General features: G+C 41.8%; 1 protein-coding gene across 5 annotated transcripts in view; it reads right to left on the bottom strand.

The window, feature by feature from the left end:
- The window catches only part of slc8a3 (solute carrier family 8 member 3), a 203,148-nt gene that overhangs the window by 23,479 nt on the left and 154,741 nt on the right, over nt 1-24,928 (bottom strand). Inside the window, exon 2 of one of the 5 annotated variants that reach the window (XM_034197894.1) lies at nt 23,719-23,823. The exons of 3 other annotated variants lie outside the window; for them this stretch is intronic. In XM_034197894.1, coding sequence (XP_034053785.1) covers nt 23,719-23,794 — 76 coding nt within the window. In that variant the 5' untranslated portion in view covers nt 23,795-23,823. Of the gene's footprint in view, nt 1-23,718; nt 23,825-24,928 lie in introns of those variants that run through there. One more of the 5 variants, XM_034197883.1, reaches the window with a different exon arrangement.

Here is a 24,928-nt window from a genome sequence, read left to right as displayed (position 1 = left end):
TGACTTCCTTACAGAGCCCCTCCTCCAACACACACGAACGCGCACATGACCAATGAGGGCACGAGATAAGTTTGTGCACAGATGGAAGGCTGACAGGCAGGTAGGCCATCCAGTTACTTTAGCCGGGCCGGCTCAGATGATTGGTCATGCTTTTTACAGCGCCACGGCTTCCACAGATGACGTTTTTGTATTTGTATTTTTATGTATTTATTGTCAAAGCATTTAATGTATTCATTGCTATCGGGATGTTAAGAGCATTCCATGGAATATAACAAAAAGTGTTTCTGAAGTGAATTACCTACCCTACCTTTAAGTACAGTATTTAAGTAAATAATATACTTAGGTACTTTCCACCCCTGCTGCTAATGAGGCTCTGAAGTGTCTCTCTGTGTCTCGGCATGATATATCGTGTCCACTGTGCTGACATCAGAGATTTAACCCTGAGCTCTGATTAACAGCTCGGCCTCCGAGGATCCTCCTCAACATCAACATGTTTAACTCCAGCAATATTATCCGTTTCCCACTGAGAGCTGCAGAGGAAGCAACTTCTCTGTATTTATACTTTCATGTCCTGCCCTCTGGGTACGAGACAGCCAGCATATTCATATTTTATCATGTGTATTGAAAGACTCTTGTTCCTAAATGGGACACTTTCCAGAACAACCAACCACTACAGTACATTAAAACAAATTATTAAGCACTGTAAGTCTTCTGTTGATACTATAATCTACTGTTTGTTCTAGGACTACTGAACAATGACCTTCATGTACTATCCTGTTCTCTAAAAATAGAAACAGGGAAATAAACTCCTTCTTTCATTCTTACACACTAACGGCTGTCATATGGGTGGATTATGAGACTACACGCCTCTGGCACTGACATGAAGTCCTCCAACCAGACTTAAAGAGACGTAAAACTACGTTCTACCATATGAGACCCACACTGACTCAGATATTTTAATAAATATTGCAGGATAGCCTTAAAGCTATTCTGCTGTTCTCTCTGCTATTTCTTTACTAACGTTACTTAGCCCCTGTGCAGCTGTAATATGAAGAAAGCAGAATTAGGAGTCTACAGCCATGATTGAAGAAAGGATAATGAAGGATACTTGATCCTTGTATCCTCCTGGCTGGTCACTCTGGATACAAGCACAAGCTAAATTAATTTAAATAATGTTATCGTCACAGGAAGCGGTCCACAATGAAACTTTTGAAAGAACATCCATAAGATTAATCTGGTTGTAATTTATGTATATCAATATTCCAATTACTTGTAGACTATTCTGCACAATTTCTATTATATTCAATTTTATTTGTATTTACTTGCACTATTTTATCTGTTTTATTGTGTTGCACTGTTGGAGGAGCCTGTGACCTCAGATTTTCATTGTCATAACAACACTGTTGCTATGTACACATGACAATAAAAGCCTTGAATCTTGAATGATGAGAATGGCCGTACAGCGCCATGAGAAATCTGCAGATCAGCTGAGTCGCGTGTCAGCGAGGATCGAGCGGTTCTGGGAGAAGGTCATTACTGACATCGGTATTAATGAGAGCACATGGAAGGTGATGGCCCTCACCTGTGCGTTAAGACGTGACACTCAGAGAACCCCCCCCCCCTCTCAGGAACAATTACTGATCCTCCAGCTCCAGCACAGATGGTGAGGGCTCCCTCTTCTCCCTCCTCTCGTTGTCTCTTTGGTTACCTGCTTCTCCTGTTTTTTGTATAATGCTCAGGCTATTTCAGTCGCTCTCACTCATTCCCCACTTTCACTCTCAGCCACTTGCCGTCACATCTTAAAATCAGAGTGTGATGAGAGAGGCAATTAATGCAAAAAGATTATATTCTGATATTTATCCTCCCAAGATCTTTTAATGCTTGCAAGCACGGCATTATCCGAGTGAGTGAGCAGCGCTCTTGTTATGGGCGATATTCTCAAATATTACAATACTTCAGCATAACATTTGTTAAAAGTTGAATTTCATAAGCATTATTAAAGCTTTAATATCTCAATTTCCATTTTACAACTCCTAGTTTAATTGTAAATCCACTACAGCCCTGACAGCGTGCAGAGCTACTGTTACTAGAAAACACTTTCACTACGATTCTGCATCCACACATGCACTAAAGGCATTTATGTTGACGTAAACGCTCGTGTCATTTGCTAAGTGACGGGTCCCGTCCTTCACTGGCGACCCCAATCAGGGACAGAAAGAGGCCGTGGCATAAATCACATCAAGGCAGGCTGACGTAATGAAACGTATTTGTTTAAAAGCAGCATCGTGAGGGACTTTTGGAGCAGAGGGAAGGATGTAATTTGATAAGAATACTTCAACCTTGTATTGCCATTCCGCCTGCACGGCGGTTTCTGTAACAGTGACGTGCAGTGAGGTCATTGGATGGAGAGGAATTGGCTAGTATTAGAGCCAGATTCACACACATATGAAACAGATAGAGGGAGATTATATTCAACATTCAATAGGTAGAGTGATGACCTGGTGATGACGTATTTTTGGAGCAGCATCTCCCTGGTTCAATGGGATTTCTCGATGTGATTTTGGATTATAGCAAAAATATGATCCAATCCCCTTTATGATTTTTGAAGTAAAAAGCTAACGTTAGGCTATAAAGGAACTACGGAACGGTCACATGACTTCACATCACCACCGCTAAGCTAAAGGCGGCTAATGTTGGGCTATAAAGGAACTACAGAACGGTCACATGACTTCACATCACCACCGCTAAGCTAAAGGCGGCTAATGTTGGGCTATAAAGGAACTACAGCACGGTCACATGACTTCACGTCACCACCGCTAAGCTAAATGTGGCTAATGTTGGGCTATAAAGGAACTACAGCACGGTCACATGACTTCACGTCACCACCGCTAAGCTAAAGGCGGCTAATGTTGGGCTATAAAGGAACTAGAGCACGGTCACATGACTTCATGTCACCACAGCTAAGCTAAAGGCGGCTAATGTTGGGCTATAAAGGAACTACAGCACGGTCACATGACTTCACGTCACCACCGCTAAGCTAAATGTGGCTAATGTTGGGCTATAAAGGAACTACAGCACGGTCACATGACTTCACGTCACCACCGCTAAGCTAAAGGCGGCTAATGTTGGGCTATAAAGGAACTAGAGCACGGTCACATGACTTCATGTCACCACAGCTAAGCTAAAGGCGGCTAATGTTGGGCTATAAAGGAACTACAGCACGGTCACATGACTTCATGTCATCACAGCTAAGCTAAAGGCGGCTAATGTTGGGCTATAAAGAAACTACAGCACGGTCACATGACTTCACGTCACCACCGCTAAGCTAAAGGCGGCTAATGTTGGGCTATAAAGGAACTAGAGCACGGTCACATGACTTCATGTCACCACCGCTTAGGGTTGCCAACTTCCAGAAATGGAGAAACGGGACATATGCATGTGTCCCCCGCTTTTCGGTTTTCTGGCGGATTTAGTTACTTTTATTTGTTACTTTATTTCGGTTTTAGGGTTAGGGTTAGGTTAGGGTTATGTTATTTAATTCTTTTGGGGGAGCCAGCCCCTAGGGTTCGAAAATGTTTTTGGGGGTCAAACCCCCCAAAACCCTCAAAATGCATAGAAAACTATGCATACCTATAACACAATACAAACACAATGGTCTTACACCTGCATTAGGCTACTACATCACATTGTACATCAGCATGTTCAAATCGGATAGGTGGGCACTAGGGACATCTGGGCACCTCGATGTACAATTGGCTATTTTGTCCAAAATGTTCAAAAATAAAATATTTGAAAAATGGTATTAAGTAATGCAAAGTATACATGATGTGAACATGCACGGTACATCATTATTAGACTTAATGTTATCCTTCAACCAACCATTTCCCCAGCATTTTCCCAGCATTTTCCCATCAATCAGCTGACTGACTCACACACACACACACACACACACACACACACACACACACACACACACACACACACACACACACACACACACACACACGTGCAAGCATTGTGCCTGCCCTGTCAACTGAGCGGTCCTAGCGCCCTTCTCATACAGCACACAAACACACAAACACACAGGGTTAGACAGACACACTGCATTGCGCGCAAACAGAAACATATTTTTTATTTTTCCCTTTTGAGTCCCTTTTGGCTAAAATACGGGGCGTCCCGGCTAATACGGGACGGTTGGCAACCCTACCACCGCTAAGCTAAAGGCGGCTAATGTTGGGCTATAAAGGAACTACAGCACGGTCACATGACTTCACGTCACCACCGCAAAGCTAAAGGCGGCTAATGTTGAGCTATAAAGGAACTATAGCACGGTCACATGACTTCAAGCCACCACCGCTAAGCTAAAGGTGGCTAATGTTGAGCTATAAAGGAACTACAGCACGGTCACATGACTTCACGTCACCACCGCTAAGCTAAAGGAGGCTAATGTTGAGCTATAAAGGAACTACAGCACGGTCACATGACTTCACGTCACCACCGCTAAGCTAAAGGTGGCTAATGTTGGGCTATAAAGGAACTACAGCACGGTCACATGACTTCACGTCACCACCGCTAAGCTAAAGGTGGCTAATGTTGGGCTATAAAGGAACTACAGCACGGTCACATGACTTCACGTCAACACAGCTAAGCTAAAGGTGGCTAATGTTGGGCTATAAAGGAACTACAGCACGGTCACATGACTTCACGTCACCACCGCTAAGCTGAAGGCGGTTCTTTTCGGGTGTGATGACGTTTAGTCGTCTCATTTAGACACTTGTTAGCAACCGCCATTTCTAAATTCACCATAGGGGTATTTACTGATGTATTTTATATCGTAGAACAAAACATGAAAACCACAGACCTTACTCAAGGATAACTACCAAAAAACATATTCAATTCTAGATGAGGGAACAGGAAGTGCTAAAATGGCAACACACACTACTCTGTACTGTCCTTGAAAAAAGACTAAAGACTGAGTATCAGCAGCACGTCGTCTCACAGCCTACAGTAACTAGTATTCAATCACAGCAGAGGAAGTTTTCTGTGACCTCCACCCTCTGGAGGCGGTGCTTTGAGAAAACACTGCAGCTCCACCATTGTCTGGACTCTGGGAAAGTTGGGTAAAAACAATGCACAAGAAAGATAAAGATGCACGGCGCTGTTACAATCACAATCAGAGATAATTAAAGGGACCGTTCATGCGGAGCCTCCCATAATAACACTGCCTCGCTGAATTACCATTTAATTACATGTCGATACAATCAATGCTGCTTTGACAGTTCGCCCGGCGCTAGTAGAAGGGAAGAAGCATCCTGAATGACTGCAAAACAACATCTGGAGTTTAAAATTAGAGGTTGTTCTTGCTAAATGATTACTGCCATAGCACAACATAGTTGTTGTTTTTAAACTCAAACTCTTTTTTGAAACAACTTTTTGGGTTTTTTCTACAAGAATCATTTAATGTACATAAAACAAGCTGCCAATTAAAGGCACACGTATTTAATTTGTTGTTTTCTGATCCTTTTTTAAGAGTTAGAAATGCAATGATCACTTCAGGATCTACTTTTACTACTTTACCTTTTATTTCATTATTTACTTTATTATTATAAATGTTTTTAGTTATTTATTTGTTTTTGTTTGTTTGTTTTGTCCTTTGGTGGACCACAGAGAGACTTAAAGGTCCCTTGTCATGCTTTTCCGGTTATTACCCGTCCCCTTGTGTTATGTAGCTTTTTCTGCATGTAAACGGTCTGCAGAGTCACAAACCCTCAAAGTACACCCTGTAGCGAGTAAAACTCTAACACAGAAAATACCTGTCTATGCTGCCCCAGAATGCCTCGTTGGACATTTCTCTTTTTCATTGTTTATTTCTTGGGTATAGTGACGTATTTTCGGGTATAGTGACGTAATGTTACGTCCGCGGCGCCATTACGTTTGGACCAATCCGCGGACTTCCTCACACACACACTCGGCGGTGGCTCGCTGCTGCGAGGAGCAGGACACTGTGAGCTGGCTCACTGGTGTGAGGTCGGCAAGACAGCGAGACACCGCGGAACTCAGCCTGGGCACACACACAAACTCCCAGCCAGGCAGCAGGTGTGTTTGGGGCTGGGTTTCGCTGTCTGAACGGCCACTGGGCTCACAGGGAGGGGGGGCAGGAGCTCCAACAAGCCGTTTAGGACAGAGAGTGAATACACATACTATACAGAGATGCTGTGAGAAACCAATGTGAGTTTGGAAAATTGCACAATATAAATGTATTCTAGTAGACCTCAACAATGGAATTATGATCAGTAGAAATGGCCATGACATGGGACCTTTATGATGCATTAGCAAACGGGGATCCAGTTAATAAAAAAATAAACCTAATTTGATTGTATAATCTTAAAATATAATTTTGTGAAAGACGTATCTCCAAATTCTCAGCATGCTAATTAACTTTAATGTGTCCTTATGGGAAAATATAAGCGCTGCAGCATGAAAACTTGATCATAGCGGCTCATGGAGGAAGGAAAAAGTCAAATTATTGCCTTCTGGGTCCTGTGAAGGAAGCTTTACAACTTTAATAACAAAATTCCCCAACTTTTAAATGAGTATTTCTCAATCAAAGGGAGTCCAGTAATGTAGAAAGTGCGTTAAAACTTCATAACCTTCATTATCATGTCGCTGCCTGCCTGTGTCATTCCTCCTCTGACCCCAGAAAGAAGAGCAGCTCTAATGAAGTCGGGCTCTGCCAATGCATGAATAGCACCGGGCTCCCATTTGAATGAAATCTATTAATCCGTGCAGGTGTGATTCCTCCGCGGTGCAGAGCGACCCGAGGCCCTCTGAGGGGTGACATTTGTGCCGAGGCTGGTGGAGCACCCGTCTGTCTATACCCATCTGACACCAACTCTACACCCATCTGACCAAAGACTCTACACCCATCTGTCACCAACTCTACACCCATCTGACACCAACTCTAGTCTACACCCATCTGACCCCAACTCTACACCCATCTGACCTCCATCTCTACACCAATCTGACACCAACTCTACACCCATCTGACCTCCATCTCTACACCCATCTGACCTCCATCTCTACACCCATCTGACCTCCATCTCTACACCCATCTGACCTCCATCTCTACACCCATCCGACCTCCATCTCTACACCCATCTGACCTCCATCTCTACACCCATCCGACCCCAACTCTACACCCATCTGACCTCCATCTCTACACCAATCTGACACCAACTCTAAACCCATCTGACACCAACTCTACACCCATCTGACACCAACTCTACACCCATCTGACACCAACTCTAGTCTACACCCATCTGACCCCAACTCTACACCCATCTGACCTCCATCTCTACACCAATCTGACACCAACTCTACACCCATCTGACCTCCATCTCTACACCAATCTGACACCAACTCTACACCCATCTGACCTCCATCTCTACACCCATCTGACACCAACTCTACATCCATCTGACCACCAACTCTACACCCATTTGACCCCAAACTTTACTCCCATTTGATACCGACTTTACACCAAGAGCGACACACAGGATTTATAAGAGGTGAAAAAATAGCATGCAGTTGTGTTTGTGGCATCGAATAGTCAAGAAGAAAATCCGGTAATATGGGTTTTCCTAACCCCTTTTCCTTAAAGGGGCCCTATTCTTCTTTTTAGGGTGTTATGTACAGTAGGCCTGTATTTTTATTCTGAAACATCATGTTGTGCTTGTAGAGGAAACTTCTGTGTAGCTATGCAGTGGGAGTCACCGACTCAGGAAGGAGACACGGGAAGAGCAGTAGCTTTGATGTCAAACACATGATGGTTTATTTGGAGTTGGTACCAGAGTATTCACATCACAAATCCAAGAGTCAGAGGTTCTGACTCCACGGTAGAGTTGCCACGTCAATTCTGGAGAGCCTCTCTCTTGCCAGCCCATCTAACTGGTTTCGCAGAGAGTAAACAACATATTTGAGGAGATAGCCTAAACAGTGTGGGAACACAGAGCTACTTGCCTCGGACACTTATGACCTCGAAGATTTTACCTTGGAGTCCACAAATACAGAGAAGGAAGTGTCCCAGTGTACCCACAACACAGACCATCTGTATCCCAGTATTGACCGGTCACAGAATGGGAACAATAACATTGTTGGCTAAGCCGCCTGTGTCCTTAAAGAAGGTAAACAGACATCGAGGTTTGTCCTGTATGTTACTAATTGGCGTCTTATGATAATTATTTCCATAACAGTGCTTACTTTATTTGATCATAAAATCAAATCATGGTTCTCACTTCTAACTTTTGTTTAACATATTGTTGAAAGGTTAAGAACATAAGCACTTTACTTTATTAATAATATAAATGATAATATTGTCACGGCATAAGATGAAATGCCTAAAAAGCAACTTTACATACACAAAAAATTCTGCATAAATACTTCACACTGATCCTGCTGGTCACCTGTGACTCACAGTCCTCCAGGCACATTTCACAGTTACATAACAATCTTTACTTAAATGTATTTCCTGCACGGGGAATAGTATCTGTGTCACACCGCTTTAATTTCAGACGTCTCCTGACACACGAAGGTAATCCCGCACAGATTGTCCTGTAATAATTGTGTCATCTGTATTCAAACAGGGCCTCGTGCCCTTTAAGAGTAAGCTGAAAATGAACCTTGATGATGAACAACAGAGAAGGGGTTTAATAGATATTAGATGTTAGGAGCAAACTGCAAACCCACTCATTGGGACTGACGCAATTTTATGAGGCAAGTGAGAAACACGAATCTGCCAAAATTAGAACAAGAAAGTAAAGCTTGATCTTAAATGACAAGGTAGTGATTTAGAGAAATATTTTGCAAAGCACTGAAATGTTTTTCATCATTGTGCTAATTAACAATTGATCTATTTGTGCACTGCACCCAAGTGTATTGTGCAGATATTTATAGAAAAAAGAGCAAGAGGCAAAGGCTTGATTCACGCCACAGATTTTTCCAAATTGTGGCTCATAATCATCAAATAATTATGTGTATATCATGTGAGAAAGAAGGGAAAAAGGCTCCACATGCATTCACTTTTATTTCTTTTTACCCCCTTTTATTTATTTAAGGTTATGGGAATGCCTGAGGGCTGAAATGCCATCTTTATAAAATAATAAATACATATGGACTCAGCATGTGCTACACTTTCAAGTCTTCTTCCAGTGATGAATGCTTGGTGTGTTACATATTCACATGTATAAGTAAAATCTGAAACCACTTTGAACCAAGATAACGATTTAAAACACAAACGTACTCGATCAAAAAGAAACACATGAAAGTGACTTGATATTTTTCCTCCTGCAGCAGCGAGTCATTTGTTTAAATTGTCTTATAGTGCTACTGTTGTGACGGAAATAAATACTGATGAAGTTTGCCATCTCGCTTCTGTTTTGTTATTAAAAGTGTTTTTCTCTGTAGAAATACGGTCCTATTGCTAGAAAACTGGATGGTTGCCGATGTATTAGAGTGCCCTTATGGTATGTACCAATTTAATTTAGTGTTGTTATTTTTTCTTTAATGTAAAGTAAAGTAGTTGTCCTGTGTATATATGTATTGCTTTTGGCTCTATGTCTTCGTCCTATGTATGTGATTTTTTTGTAAGCTGAAAATCAATAAACATATTGATAAAAAAATAAATTAAATAAAAGTGTTTTTCTGTCTGTGTCTAATGACCGCTCAGACAAACTGCCACATTTTGTTTTAGGAAATATTCTTGTATCCTGTCTTGCAAAAAACTTAGATAAGAAGGCTGATACTGTGCTCTTCTTTATGTGTTTTTTTGTACATTAAATAAAACTTAGCAAAAAGACTGTGAACTGCCAACCCTCACGGCATTTCATGTTATAGTCACGAAATTAATTTTATCTATTGATTCGTGTTCACCAACACGATTTTCGCATTTTTTTCGTGTCACACAGAACGATGTAAAAGCAATATATTTCTATTGGTAGTATGTTTCGTGCCTGCACCACGTCTTTTTGTCTGGTCGGGTCTTGGAAGACCAGAAGCTGTGTGGTTCATAAAAACATTTTCTTACTCAATATCTTACCCTAACCCAGTGTGTCTCAAACTTTTTCATACCAAGGACCACTTAACCAATAAAAAAACACTCGCGGACCACCTAACTCCACAAATATCCCAAAACACATCATTTTTCTAGAACAGATTATAAATCGCCTGAAAATTGTACAAACAAGTGGCAACATGTGTGACGAAGGTGTTGCCCTGGGCTTTATCATGCAATAGAAAGTGAAACTTAAGCTCGTTCCATTGCGGAGATATTCCCGCGAGAGTGCGGAAAACTTAAATGTATTTATTTATTTCAAATGTGAAATGTTACCAATATACTCACGGACCACTAAGGGGCGCTCACGGACCACCAGTGGTCCGCGGACCACACTTTGAGAAGCACTGCCCTAACCCTATCCCTTTTATTTAAATTGTATAATGTCTGAGTTTTTTTGCCGTCCGCGAGGAAAATAAATGGGGCTCAGAGCCTCAGAATACTGAAACTTTCCTTCTAATTTGTTATTATTTACATTGCTTTTAAAATCGTTCTGTGTGACGTGAAAAAAATGGCAAAAATCGTGTTGGTGAACACGATTTTTGTAGTATAGTCGTGACTATAACACAAAATGCCGTGTGACTGTGTTGAAACTGCAGGAAGAGACTGATCTTTGACAAGAAATAGTGCCGCACAAAAGCCCTTGCAAAACCACAATATGTTCATCTTTGGGTTTAAAAGATAAAAAAAAGGTAAATAAAAGTAAAACAAAAGTAAAAAAGTAGCTTTAAAGTAGCTAGTTAGTGGATTATGAGGACCTGTATCCAGTCTTTGTGCTAGGCTAAGCTAACCGGCTACTAGCTGTAACTTTAAACTAAGCAAGATATGTGATGGTTGATTAAGGACGACAACTGCCTTTTGTTGTCTAACCCTGTGTTCTACAATGGCAACAAACTACCTTTAACAAAGTAATCCTGACCTTTGTGTGTCTAAATATTAAATATTTGGTTTAGCAACTTAAACTAAGCTAACTAAGCAAACCTACAGTTAGCCTTGTCTCACATTAGCTATTCGGAAAGGTAGTAGGTAGCAAAAAAAGGGGATATGCATTCCCCAAAATGTCCAACTATTGCTTTAATCATTCAAATAAAATGCCTTTTGGTCACCTGCTATAGGATCTGATGCATATATCCATAATAAAGTGAAAACATGAGGCCATGAAGTAGGAAGTTATATCTGTCTAATGTGAGGGGATCATTTATATGCATGCTATCTGTTGCAGAGTAAAAATGGCTTAATGTTCCAGACATCTTCAAAGTCAATCCAGTGTCCCCCTGTACCTGCTGTGTTCGTGCTCCTCCTAAATGTGCTGTGGTTATGAAACAGATCGACATTGTTAGTGGGTTTCGTCCCTGGATCTGCCTTCAACAGGTGGAGAGGTTCGTCTCCTGCAGGGAGAGACAGCTGTTCCCCATCGCTCATTCACAGAGGTCTCAGCCGTCAGGAACAAGGACAAACTGAGGTACCAAGAAGCATCGGGAGATAAAACTGCAGGTATGAGCAGGATAATGGTTCCTGTGTGTCATTCATTTTTCAATTGGGACACTAAAGCCAATTCACAACTCCACTGCCAGGATTTGAACAAAAAACATCATCTTTTGGCACAAAGTCCATTCAGAAATCCAAATTGTACTGCAGACAAAAATGCCATTTAATTGGGACAAAATATATGTTGGGGCTCTTACACTGAATTCTGACAAACTTCAAAACAAAAACAAATACTTGGAATTCTGACCTTAGCTGCAAAAAAAGCAATTACTCGAAAATGGACATCCCATCGCTTGATAACTGGTGTAATACAATCGATGAATGTCCAACATTTTGCACATTTCTGCTCCATGATACCTCTTTTTTAAATCAGCACAGCTCTCCATTTTGAATATAGTATTGTCATATTTTATTATATTTTCCTGAATTCAGTTTCCTACAAAACTACATTTTGTGTAAATATTGTCTTTATTTGTAATTTTTTGCAATAGCTTTTATAATTGTACTCTTTGTATTTTTTGTTACATATTCTTCTTTCTGTGTCTCTGTATGCATCACTTACACCAAAGCAAATTCCTTGTATGTGTAAACCTTAATAAATCTGGATTTATTTGTTGTTTGAAGTGCAATCTGGGTGCAATATATGACTCAGCAGCTTTAAGACATGAAGAAACTATTATTTCCCGCTTTGCTTTGATGCATTATTTTTACCGGAAAGTAGGCGGGCCGTAATTTTGGCCCGGAAATGACGTTAGCGTTGCTCTCATCTCCACTATGTGACTCCAAATAAAGAATACAGACACTACAAATACGCTTTTAGATCAAATCTGTTAAAAACGTGAGTCCCTAGCTCTTGTCTGTTGTCTTACTGTTTCTCTACCGTCTTTTGTCCCTGTGAACCATAAGTTCCTCAACGTCCAAATATTCCAAAGTCCCCCAAAAATAAAACTGGGAAAGCAGCCAGAAGGATGAATTTACCACTCAGAACCTGAACATAAAATCACTAAAATGTGAGGGACGGTTTAATAAATGTTCTGCAGACTTTGTCCTCCAGACCGGTCGTCCTGTCCTCCAGACGAAGACACGAGGTCACAGTGATGCTGCACAAAATAAAGCAGAGTCTAACATCTCCTGCACTGTCAGGGTTTACAGATGAAGACATTTATAAGCAGTATCTCCCTGCCTTAAAGGGACAGTTTACCCAAAAACTAAAATACGGTTTCCATTATGTTGGGAGAAAAAGCAGACATCTCTACGTCCGGTATCAAACCCCAACTACTCACATCAAAACTAATAAATAAATACAGATCAGAGGAATAATGTCTATTTTTGGAGTGAATTGTTGAATTTAGACACTAAACACTCAACTTTATTATGCTCCCAGTTATTAGAAAAGACTCGAAGACACAAACTGTTTTCTTTATACTACAAAAGTGTGGAGTTTTTTTAGGAACACTTCAAAGATAGATCTTAAAAGCTGGTCATGTTTTTAAAAAAAAAACTGAATTGTATCATTAGACCGAACTGTCAGATATTCTGTAACTCATCACTTCAATTAATTGTGGTCTCGTTTTAATTGAATTTGACTTGAAATGAGTCAAATATATGTTGAAGCTTATGTCCATAGATTAGTTGTTTTCACTCAAATCTGATGTGAGGGTTTTCAGTGTATAATTCGCATAAACTACTGTGTTTTTATTTAACAAAGGGTATTGATTGTAATCTTATCCATTTTGATATCTGTTATGGCTCTATTGTTTGTTTTTATTGTAAAGCAAACATTTATTTCATTATAACTATTAGTATCTCCTTCTTAAATTACCGTACAATTGCCAAAGACCAGCAGCATCCTGTCTCTGACCCCCACCACATCGCTGAGACCCTGCTCCATCTGTAAGGGGTTTTCTGGTGATAAGGTCTTTATCTGGGCCCAATTAGGCGCCTAATTGATTGAAGAGCTTCGTTGAGAGTTCCTGCAGGACGGATTGACTCTTTGAACAGACAGCAGATCCCCGAGGAGAGAGGAAGTGTCCGACCTCACACAGGCTGGAGATTATAATCTGGAGGCCAATTATCTTAACGAGTTTAAAGAAATACCATCAGGGATTCATCTGACTAGATATTATAAACTGCACTGAATATTTTAACAATGTTCATTTGAATGATCAGTAATGTGTTTATTCTGAGGTAGCCATCATTTTCTGTGCTGTAATTAGTGGCTTTTTTCTAAATCAATACATTATTTTAAGTATGTAAAATGTTTAAAGAGGCCTCATTCTGTTTTGTGCCGTTTTTGTGCATGTCAATGATCTACAAAGGCTACATTCCATAGGCTAAGGGGCCGGACATCTCTAAGATGTTGACAAATCACAACAGAGCCGGCCAGCTAACCAATCAGAGCAGACTGGGCCCTGGTTTCAGACAGAGGGTGAAAAGAGGTGCTGCAGCACAGGCAGTATGACCAAAATAAAGAGCTGTTTCAACATTAAAGCATGGAGACACTACATACTGATATACACGCTGAACATCAGCAGGAGAGGACTCTTTAAAGTAGAGACACTACATACTGATATACACCTGAACATCAGCAGGAGAGGACTCTTTAAAGTAGAGACACTACATACTGATATACACCTGAACATCAGCAGGAGAGGACTCTTTAAAGTAGAGACACTACATACTGATATACACCTGAACATCAGCAGGAGAGGACTCTTTAAAGTAGAGACACTACATACTGATATACACCTGAACATCAGCAGGAGAGGACTCTTTAAAGTAGAGACACTACATACTGATATACACCTGAACATCAGCAGGAGAGGACTCTTTAAAGTAGAGACACTAGATACTGATATACACCTGAACATCAGCAGGAGAGGACTCTTTAAAGTAGAGACACTACATACTTATATACACCTGAACATCAGCAGGAGAGGACTCTTTAAAGTAGAGACACTACATACTGATATACACCTGAACATCAGCAGGAGAGGACTCTTTAAAGTAGAGACACTACATACTGATATACACCTGAACATCAGCAGGAGAGGACTCTTTAAAGTAGAGACACTACATACTGATATACACCTGAACATCAGCAGGAGAGGACTCTTTAAAGTAGATACACTACATACTGATATACACCTGAACATCAGCAGGAGAGGACTCTTTAAAGTAGAAACACTACATACTGATATACACCTGAACATCAGCAGGAGAGGACTCTTTAAAGTAGAGACACTACATACTGATATACACCTGAACATCAGCAGGAAAGGACTCTTTAAAGTAGAGACACTACACTGATATACACCTGAACATCAGCAGGAGAGGACTCTTTAAAGTAGAGACACTACATACTGATATACACCTGAACATCAGCAGGAGAGGACTCTTTAAAGTAGAGACACTACATACTGATATACACCTGAACATCAGCAGGAAAGGACTCTTTAAAGTAGAGACACTACACACTGATATACACCTGAACATCAGCAGGAGAGAACTCTTTAAAGTAGAGACACTACATACTGATATACACCTGAACATCAGCAGGATATAAAGCCCATTTTAGGTTTGCACTTGACATTTGGAAAAGGTCAAATAAAATAGCTTTTCATTGTCTACATAAGGAGTGTGTTTTCAGTAGTCTAAACGCAAACTTCACACATTTTGGAAAGTGCCTCAGAATCACTTCAAAAAATGACTCACAATTGGAGGTCATATATGCAAGTGTGTGTGTGTGTGTGTGTGTGTGTGTGTGTGTGCGTGTGTGTGTGGCACGTTTCCCCATGACCTGAATGTTGTTTGGTGTGTGTGTGTCTGTGTGGCCTAGCATTACTATACTTGTGGGGACCTAAATATGTTTACACAGTCATGTGTGGGGACTCGCCTCCCTTATGGGGACAAAATGGAGGTCCCCATGAGGGGAATCATTAATTTTAGGGTGAAGACTTGTTTGGTTAAGGTTAGGATAAGTCTCCAGGAAAGCATGTAAGTCAAAGAGATGTCCCCTGAAGTGATGTATACATGGTATGTGTGTGTGTGTGTGGCCTAGCATTACTATACTTGTGGGGACCTAAATCTGTTTACACAGTCACGTGTGGGGACTCGCCTCCCTTATGGGGACAAAATGGAGGTCCCCATGAGGGGAATCATTAATTTTAGGGTGAAGACTTGGTTAGGGTAAGGGTAAGGGTTAGGGTTAGGGTTAGGCATGTGTTGGTTATGGTTAAGGTTAGGATAAGTCTCCAGGAAATGCATGTAAGTCAATGTAATGTCCCCTGAAGTGATGTATACATGGTATGTGTGTACGTGTGTGTGTGTGTGTGTGTGTGTGTGTGTGTGTGTGCGCGTGCGTGTGTGTGGCACGTTTCCCCCTCGCTGGGTCTGTCTGATCTGAATGGAAAGTGGCAATGGGAGACGGATTACTGCAGGGGGGGGGCATTCATCCTGCAGCCACACACACACTGACACTACATGATAATATAATACTCCCAGAAACCCACACTTCTCTCCGACAGGTGCATACAACACATGGACGACAGGATGTTTAACACAGCGCTGACATGAGTGATGGCCTCCGCCCGGTACACACTTTCTGCACAGTCCTCCCAAGGTCCTGCACTCAGAGAATACACTGCTACAACTACACACTGCTCTTCATCACACACACACACACACACACACCACACACACACCACACACCACACACACCACACACACACACACACACACACACACACCTCTCATATACTGATTTTTTAGACACATCTCTTTCTTTCCTCTATTTCCTGTTTTCAGCACATGTGTGTACTTCAGTATTTTGCACTGGGACTTACTTTAACATCGACAGCCAAACCATTTTAACCTGTGCAAGTGAGCATGAATATATTTTAATATTAATACACAGCTGTATCTATTGTAACATGTATGTGTTATGTGCATATCTTCTCTTAAAATCATTATGTTTATATAATATATTATTTATATTCTATTGTATTTTTCATTGGATATTTCACTTCTTATTTGTATGTGAATATATATATTTTATTTTATATTTTATTTTACATTTTACTTTAAATTGTTATTTTTATATTAGTATATTTACATTTGTATTACTTTTATTTAATTATTAATTATTACAGACAGTGCAGTACATGTAGCCTGAGGTACTTTTTACTGCATGCAATACATGGTAAACATCCACGCTGGAATTACAGGAGGAGATGAGGGTCAAACTTAGTAGTGTGATTATACATATTAACATTGACAGCCCTGTAATTAAAAAATAACATAATATTCGCACATCTCACTTGAGTCACCAGATAACTCTGCAGTGTTTTAGCAGCAGTAACAGTAGAGTCCTGCCTCCTCACCGGAGTAATAATAATAATAGAGGTGTTAATGGTTTGGACCGGTTCAGTGTAAAGTCAGAGGGCAGAGCTGCAGTAAATAACTCTGACAGGTCAGGGTGATTACTCTCATCTCTCACTCTGTACGAAGTCACATCTGCAGCCAGAGGAGGAGAGAGTACATTTACTCAAGTACTTCAGAATTATTCTCACTGTTGTTGGAAACTTACCTAACATGTTTTATGGTCTTATTTTAACAATGTGATCACATGACTCCTTCTGATGTTACTGCAGATCTGCTGTAAGCTAGCTAGCTAACGAAGCTAACCTAGTTATTTCAGATATACTGACCAACACTTTTATGAGACAAAATAACTCTGAGACAGAGACAGTTGTTCAGCTTTATAATCCTGAAAGTCACCAAGCACTCCGGTGTGTGCATCACTTTTTAGTGTCCCCTGGTCTCCCAGCTGTGTGCGTCACTTTTTAGTGTCCCATGGTTTCCAGCTGTGTGCATCACTTTTTAGTATCCCCTGGTCTCCCAGCTGTGTGCGTCACTCTTTAGTGTCCCCTGGTCTCCCAGCTGTGTGCGTCACTTTTTGTTGTCCCCTGGTCTCCAGCTGTGTGCGTCACTTTTTAGTGTCCCCTGGTCTCCAGCTGTGTGTGTCACTTTTTAGTGTCCCCTGGTCTCCCAGCTGTGTGCGTCACATTTTAGTGTCCCCTGGTCTCCCAGCTGTGTGCGTCACTTTTTAGTATCCCCTGGTCTCCCAGCTGTGTGCGTCACTTTTTAGTGTCCCCTGGTCTCCCAGCTGTGTGCATTCCTTTTGTTGTCCCCTGGTCTCCAGCTGGTGGTCACTTTTTTAGTGTCCCCTGGTCTCCCAGCTGTGTGCGTCCCTTTTTAGTGTCCCATGGTTTCCAGCTGTGTGCATCACTTTTTTAGTATCCCCTGGTTCTCCCAGCTTGTGTGCGTCACTCTTTAGTGTCCCCTGGTCTCCCAGCTGTGTGCGTCACTTTTTAGTGTCCCAATGGTATCCCAGCGTGTGCATCACTCTTTAGTGTCCCCTGGTCTCCCAGCTGTGTGCATTCCTTTTTGTTGTCCCCTGGTCTCCAGCTGTGTGCGTCACGTTTTTAGTGTCCCCTGGTCTCCCAGCTGTGTGCGTCACTTTTTAGTGTCCCCTGGTCTCCAGCTGTGTGCGTCACTTTTTAGTGTCCCCTGGTCTCCCAGCTGTGTGCGTCACTTTTTAGTGTCCCCTGGTCTCCTGCTGTGTGCGTCACTTTTTAGTGTCCCCTGGTCTTCTAGGTGTGTGCGTCACTTTTTAGTGTCCCCTGTTCTCCCAGCTGTGTGCGTCACTTTTTAGTGTCCCCTGGTCTCCCAGCTGTGTGCGTCACTTTTTAGTGTCCCCTGGTCTCCCAGCTGTGTGCGTCACTTTTTAGTGTCCCCTGGTCTCCCAGCTGTGTGCGTCACTTTTTGTTTGTCCCCTGGTCTCCAGCTGTGTGCGTCACTTTTTAGTGTCCCCTGGTCTCCAGCTGTGTGCGTCACTTTTTAGTGTCCCCTGGTCTCCCAGCTGTGTGCGTCACTTTTTAGTGTCCCCTGGTCTCCCAGCTGTGTGCATTCCTTTTTGTTGTCCCCTGGTCTCCAGCTGTGTGCGTCAGTTTTTAGTGTCCCCTGGTCTCCCAGCTGTGTGCGTCACTTTTTAGTGTCCCATGGTTTCCAGCTGTGTGCATCACTTTTTAGTATCCCCTGGTCTCCCAGCTGTGTGCGTCACTCTTTAGTGTCCCCTGGTCTCCCAGCTGTGTGCGTCACTTTTTAGTGTCCCATGGTATCCCAGCTGTGTGCGTCACTCTTTAGTGTCCCCTGGTCTCCCAGCTGTGTGCATTCCTTTTTGTTGTCCCCTGGTCTCCAGCTGTGTGCGTCACTTTTTAGTGTCCCCTGGTCTCCCAGCTGTGTGCGTCACTTTTTAGTGTCCCCTGGTCTCCCAGCTGTGTGCGTCACTTTTTAGTGTCCCCTGGTCTCCCAGCTGTGTGCGTCACTTTTTAGTGTCCCCTGGTCTCCTGCTGTGTGCGTCACTTTTTAGTGTCCCCTGGTCTTCTAGGTGTGTGCGTCACTTTTTAGTGTCCCCTGTTCTCCCAGCTGTGTGCGTCACTTTTTAGTGTCCCTGTTCTCCCAGCTGTGTGCGTCACTTTTTAGTGTCCCCTGGTCTCCCAGCTGTGTGCGTCACTTTTAGTGTCCCCTGGTTCCGTTCTGCAGCTTTAGTAAGTTAGTTAAGTTCCTCAAGTTGCTGAAGATGTTTCTTTATGTGTTTTGGTACATTTCTGTTTTTTATATTTGCATAATTTCTGTATCGTTTCGTTTTCTCCTGATGGAAATGTTTATGCCGCTGTAGGCGATTTTGCACCTGTCGGCCACCGTAAATTACTACTTTGAGTTAAATACCAAAGTACTTCTTCCACTGTCTCCATCTTCTGAATAAAGTCGGGAAAAAGTTGCACAGAGTGATGCAACTGCTCGTAATACATAAAAACATCAGAGAGTCAAAATGAGATCTGAGAATTATGTTTGTGTTCCTATTTTGATCTTCTATAACGGAGGAGAAATCAGTTTTCATGATGCAAAGTACTGTTTGGGGAAAAGGCTGGCGATGGAAAATAGAACAAGGCTGTTTAATATTTAAAAAAAGAATGAAACAAAACAAAGCCTCTCATAGAATATTCATCAATTCAGCCGCTGCACTCCGGCTTTAATAAGCAGGAAAACAAAACCCAATCAGCCGCACATCAGCGGGTCTGAACAACAGTATAATCGCCACATTATATACGAAAAGTGAGGAATTATCATATCGTTCACACCGCTGCTTTCCGGCAGAATAAATGTTCCCCTCCGATAAACTCTGATGAAGCTCCTCTAATTTCAAATCAACTTCATCGTTCATTCATAAATATGATCTTACAGAAAGAGCTTTTCATTTACCTCCTCATCACACACACATCCAACATTTATTACCCCCCGATCTAATACATTCATTACCTGCCGCATTTAAAAAAAGTAAGCACACAACTTACTCACGGTCAACCGTCTGCACCTCATTAGTGCGGTAGTTACAGCTGAGGTTTATCATCCATGAAAACAACCTTAAGATGTATAATATATCCAAAAAAAGTATAAACATTTAAACAAACTGAAAGGAACTGGTTAAAAGAGGATGAACCTAATAAAATGTAAATGTAACGATCTTGTAAATCAAATAACGACGATAGACAAAATAACCATGAGAATGAAAAAAATAAAAGTTCATATCTTTGATGAAAGATTCGAAGTATACGACAGAACTGTCTGCTCTGATTGGTTAGCTGATGTCCCGCCCCTTAGCCTATCACGTGTGTTGGAGCGCTAGCCAATAGGAGCGCTAGTGTTACGTAGAGATATCACTATGTTCCTGAATGTAGCCTTTGTAGACCATTCACAAAAACCTACTCAATAGGGTAAAGAGAAAACCCCACAAAGCACTCAGCATTCCCACCAAATGACATTGTTAAAATATTCAGATCAGTTTAAAATATCTAGTAAGATGAATCCCTGATGGGCTTCACTGCATTTATTTAAGACGTGTACTGTAGAAAAGAATAAAAAAAGCTCTTTATTTTATGTCGGCAGCAGCACGTATTTAGGTTGATTACAAATATATGTCTTTTTTTTAATTCTGAACATTTCTATTCTATATTTATTCTGTGCAGATGTCGATGCTGAAGCTGAGAGAAAATTCATCGTGCTAAGAGTGACGCCTATCGTAGATTCATATTATTTTTTTATTTGTTTGCGTTATGCACAAGTCTATTGACTGACTTTCATAAAAATCTAAATCTACATGCCTTAAATCATATATTCGATGAGTTTATTGTCATGAAAGCTACCGTGTCGATTCGGCATTGGATCATCTTCAAGGCTCCTACAAACAATGCAACTTCCAATATACTTAAAGGGGACCTATCATGCAAATGCACTTGTTGATGTCTTTTATACATAAACATGTGTCCCCGGTGTGTCAGGGAACTCACGCAGCGTCAGAAAATAAAACCCTCTCTCTTTTCCTCCGTACCCAAATCTCTAAAACGGGGAACAACGAAGCTGATCCAGATTTGCGTCCGATATGACGTAATATCTGAAATGTGGACCCACGGCCCAATCAGAAACGTGCTATCAGAAACAATGCCCGACTGTTTTGGACGTAATATGGTCGGTGTTTACATTAGCATCGCTAAACACTCAGAGCTAACCTGTACTGGAGGAGCATGTGTGTGAAGAAGCAGGAAGTAAAAAGGAACTCACCTTGTGGTATAACCGGCAAGAGAGGAAAGCCTTTGAGCTCCAAACTGTTTCAGAGAGAATCCTTGATAATCCATGATATGGGCGTTTCATCACGGCAGCATTTAGTTTAGACAGTAGCTGCCGGGTCCCACATGAGCGTCAGACCCCTCTCCTTTTTATTATCAATTTATTTTCTTTTTTTAAAGCTTTATACCCAAATCAGCACTTTTGAAACAGGAAGTGAAATAGAGGGATATGAGGCATGGCTAGAATGATCGTTTTGGTATTTTGAGCAAAACACTTCATAGGACATGTTTTTTTATATATTTGTATATATCTGAGACCTATGCTATTGCCTACAAATAGCATGATGGGGTGACCTTAAGACATAAACACGGGTGAAAACAGTAAAGGGAGAAAACAGAAATAAAACGAGAAAGTTGAGCTCACGTTAGATAACACCACGTTAGATAACGGCAGCAATCTTTAAAAAATGCCTGTTGGCTTCTTTCAGCTGACATTAACTTCTGCAAACAGGAAAACAAACACAACTCCTGACGAAGACTCACTCTGATGGGAACTCTTCTTCCTCCTTTATTTCTTTATGCACCTTGCAGCCTAAAGACAAGCTGTGCAGAGGAGTCAAATAAAACAAATTATATATATATCTCGCGGTGAGTAACATCGCCCCCGTCAGAAGATGCACGACCTCAAAACGATCTGAACACAACTTAAAAGAGCTTCTTCACAAAGTTCCACCACTGTGTTAACTTCAAAACAGACCTGTGCAGCCTTAGAGCCAAACATGAATCAATAATCTCATTTCACCAGCAGCAGATTGCACGCACGTTCTCCCAAACAGGCACACAGACAGCTACCAGACTCTGCTTTCAGGTCAAATGTGTCTTTACATAATGGCAGAAGGTAAATGATGGCAGCTCCTAGATGACCATGTCTAGTCTCAGCGGACTGACATTATGATGAAGACGGGGCGGACTGGGGCTACAAATCAGCCCGGGACTCTCGACCGGCCCACTTTGGTACCGCCGGCCCACCTCGGTACCGCAAGTAAATACCGCTAGTAAATTGTCGACGAGGGGGGTGCTAGTGACTTATCCGACCGGTCCACATCGTCCGGCCGGCCCACTTCAGTACCGGCCCAGGATGAGATGTGTGTGTTTTGAGTGTATATTGTTAGGGAAATAATTGTCCTAGACTAGAAGATACGTGCATGATCAACCCTGACGTCTGTTATCTCCTTTAAGGAGATAGGCTGCTTCAGCCATGATGTTGTTGTTCCCATTCTATGACCGGGCAACCCTCGGTCACAGATGGTTTATTGTTGTGGGTACAATGGGACACTTCCTTCTCTGTGTTTGTGGACTCCAAGGTGTGAAATCTTCGAGGCCATAAGTGTCAGACGCAAGTGACTCAGTGTTCCCAACTGTTTAGGCTATCTTCTCAAATATGTTGATTACTCTCTGCGAAACCAGTTAAATGGGCTAACGAGAGAGAGGCGCTCCAGAATTGACGTGGCAACTCTACCGTGAAGTCAGAACCTCTGGCTCTTGGACTTGTGATGTGAATTCTGCGGCCGAAGCTCCTAAATAAACCATCAGTGTTTGACATCAAAGCTCCTGCTCTTCCCGTGTCTCTTCCTGAGTCGGTGACTCCACTGCATTGCTACGCAGAAGTTTCCCTCACATAATTGAAAGCAGGGCTGTGGGATAAAGAGTCTTTAGGGGTACATGGTGTTTAAGAAAAGAGAGGTAGGGATATAAAGGTGGCAGTGCCTTTGAGAAAAGTACAATTTAAGGTAAAGAAGTGGGCAAAGAAGAGGGAAAATCTACTTTTACACATGCAATGCAGCCTTTAAATGAGACAATACCCAGAGGAAATGCATGTAAGAACACACATTTTCTGACAGGCACAAAGTCAGTTTAATGCATGTTTGAGACACACATCGTCAACTGCTTTATTGACAGTTTTTACTCCTTTAAATCAGAGAGGAGGACGAGACTCTAAGAACCTCCTGAACCATCAACACTAACCAGGAGAAGACTACAACTCCCATGATGCCACACTGCTTCACCATCGCACCAAGCTACAGCTTTTTTGGATTATTGCAGAAAAGATGTGTCAAACAATTATACATACTTAAGATGTTGATTGCATGACATGTGGAAAAGTGTTTTTTAGATTGTGTTACTGTATAGTTAAACATATAAATAATACACACTGAATACTTCTTCCACCACTGGATATGTGTGTGAGAGGAAACTACAGATTCTGCAGACATTTTCAGAATTTCATAAAGAAAACGGGGGGAGACAGCAACGACTAACAGCGAGAAATAAGACAACATGTGAGAGCGAGAGACTGAGGAAGAGAAGAGAGACAGAGGAAGAGGAGGAGAGAAAGAGGAAGTGTTAAGAGATGAAGAAAACTCCTCAGTACCGCACCTTTCTGCTGACTCATGTCTACCATGCGAGGCTCGGCCAGCTCCAGGTAGAATTCTTGTTTTTTCATACTCCTCATCGTCAATAATTTTCACGTGAACAAGTTTGCTGCAAGAAGAGGAAAGGAGGGACAGAGAGGGGGGAAGAGAGAAGAAGAGGAGAAAGGTTAATTTGTGATGGAGGGACACAGGAAGTGCTCTGTACTGTAAGTAGGATTAATAAACAGCGAAAGGGAAATGTTAGGAGGTGAAAGGTTGCTTTTTTTTATTCATCTTTAAATCTTCAAGTTTCTGTAGCTGTAATGCAACGTTACATTTAAACATTCCAACAGTAGAAATTAACTAAATTAACAGTTCAGTCAGACAACTCACGTGTTCTTAATATGTTTATTATAAGCAGCATATAGTTGAGTTTGGCGTCTAGGCCTCATCACTCCACAGATTTACAAAGAACATTGAGTGATGATTAGATATCCCCGGCCTACAGGTGGAAGCTGGGGTGGAGCTGGGGTGGGGGCAGGCGAGCAGCAGCAACATGAAACACAGCAGCAGGAACATGAACGCAGCAAGTGAACACAGCAGTGCAGCAGCAGCAGCATAGCGAGGCAGAGGCAGGAAGACCTAGCAGCTTAAATAGAGCCGCATGTTTAGAGCATGTGTTTGGTTGGTTGCAGTGTTGCCAACTCCATAGTAAGGAAAGTAGCTATTAGCTGTCCTGAAAGTCGCCAGAAGTCGCTAAATGACGTCATCGCCTACTTTGCATATCATGTAATGGCGGCTGTAGGACAGAGCATGGTAGAGGGGAGTACAAACAACGTTCCCAACCCTTCAAGGATCAAAACTTGAAACCACCGGAGTTAAATCCAGACGACAGTAGATCAGAAATGTCTTTGCCTTTTGAGTATGTTTTGGGGTTTTAACATGACAGTTTGGCATAGAAATCCCCCTTACAAAAAAGGCAGTATGCCCGTGTGTCATCTCCAATAAATGGCTTCAACCATCCTTTATACTCAGGGTTTGATTCCCACTCCTTTCTGTATTTTTGAGAATACAATTTAGACTGTGCCATGATGTTTAGCTGTCACAGATGTTAGCTTGTCACAGAGAGGCACCCACACAGTGGACGAGGTGATTGACTGACTGAGGCTGTGGTGAGTCAAAGCAAAGCAAAGGCAGTTATTTATTATAGTGTGAAAGAGAGTGAAGAAACATTT

This window comes from Gymnodraco acuticeps, unplaced genomic scaffold, assembly GCF_902827175.1.
Source record: "Gymnodraco acuticeps unplaced genomic scaffold, fGymAcu1.1, whole genome shotgun sequence".
Taxonomy (NCBI): Eukaryota; Metazoa; Chordata; class Actinopteri; order Perciformes; family Bathydraconidae; genus Gymnodraco; species Gymnodraco acuticeps.
Note: the sequence above shows the minus strand (reverse complement) of the source record. Positions and strands in the feature narration are given on the sequence as shown.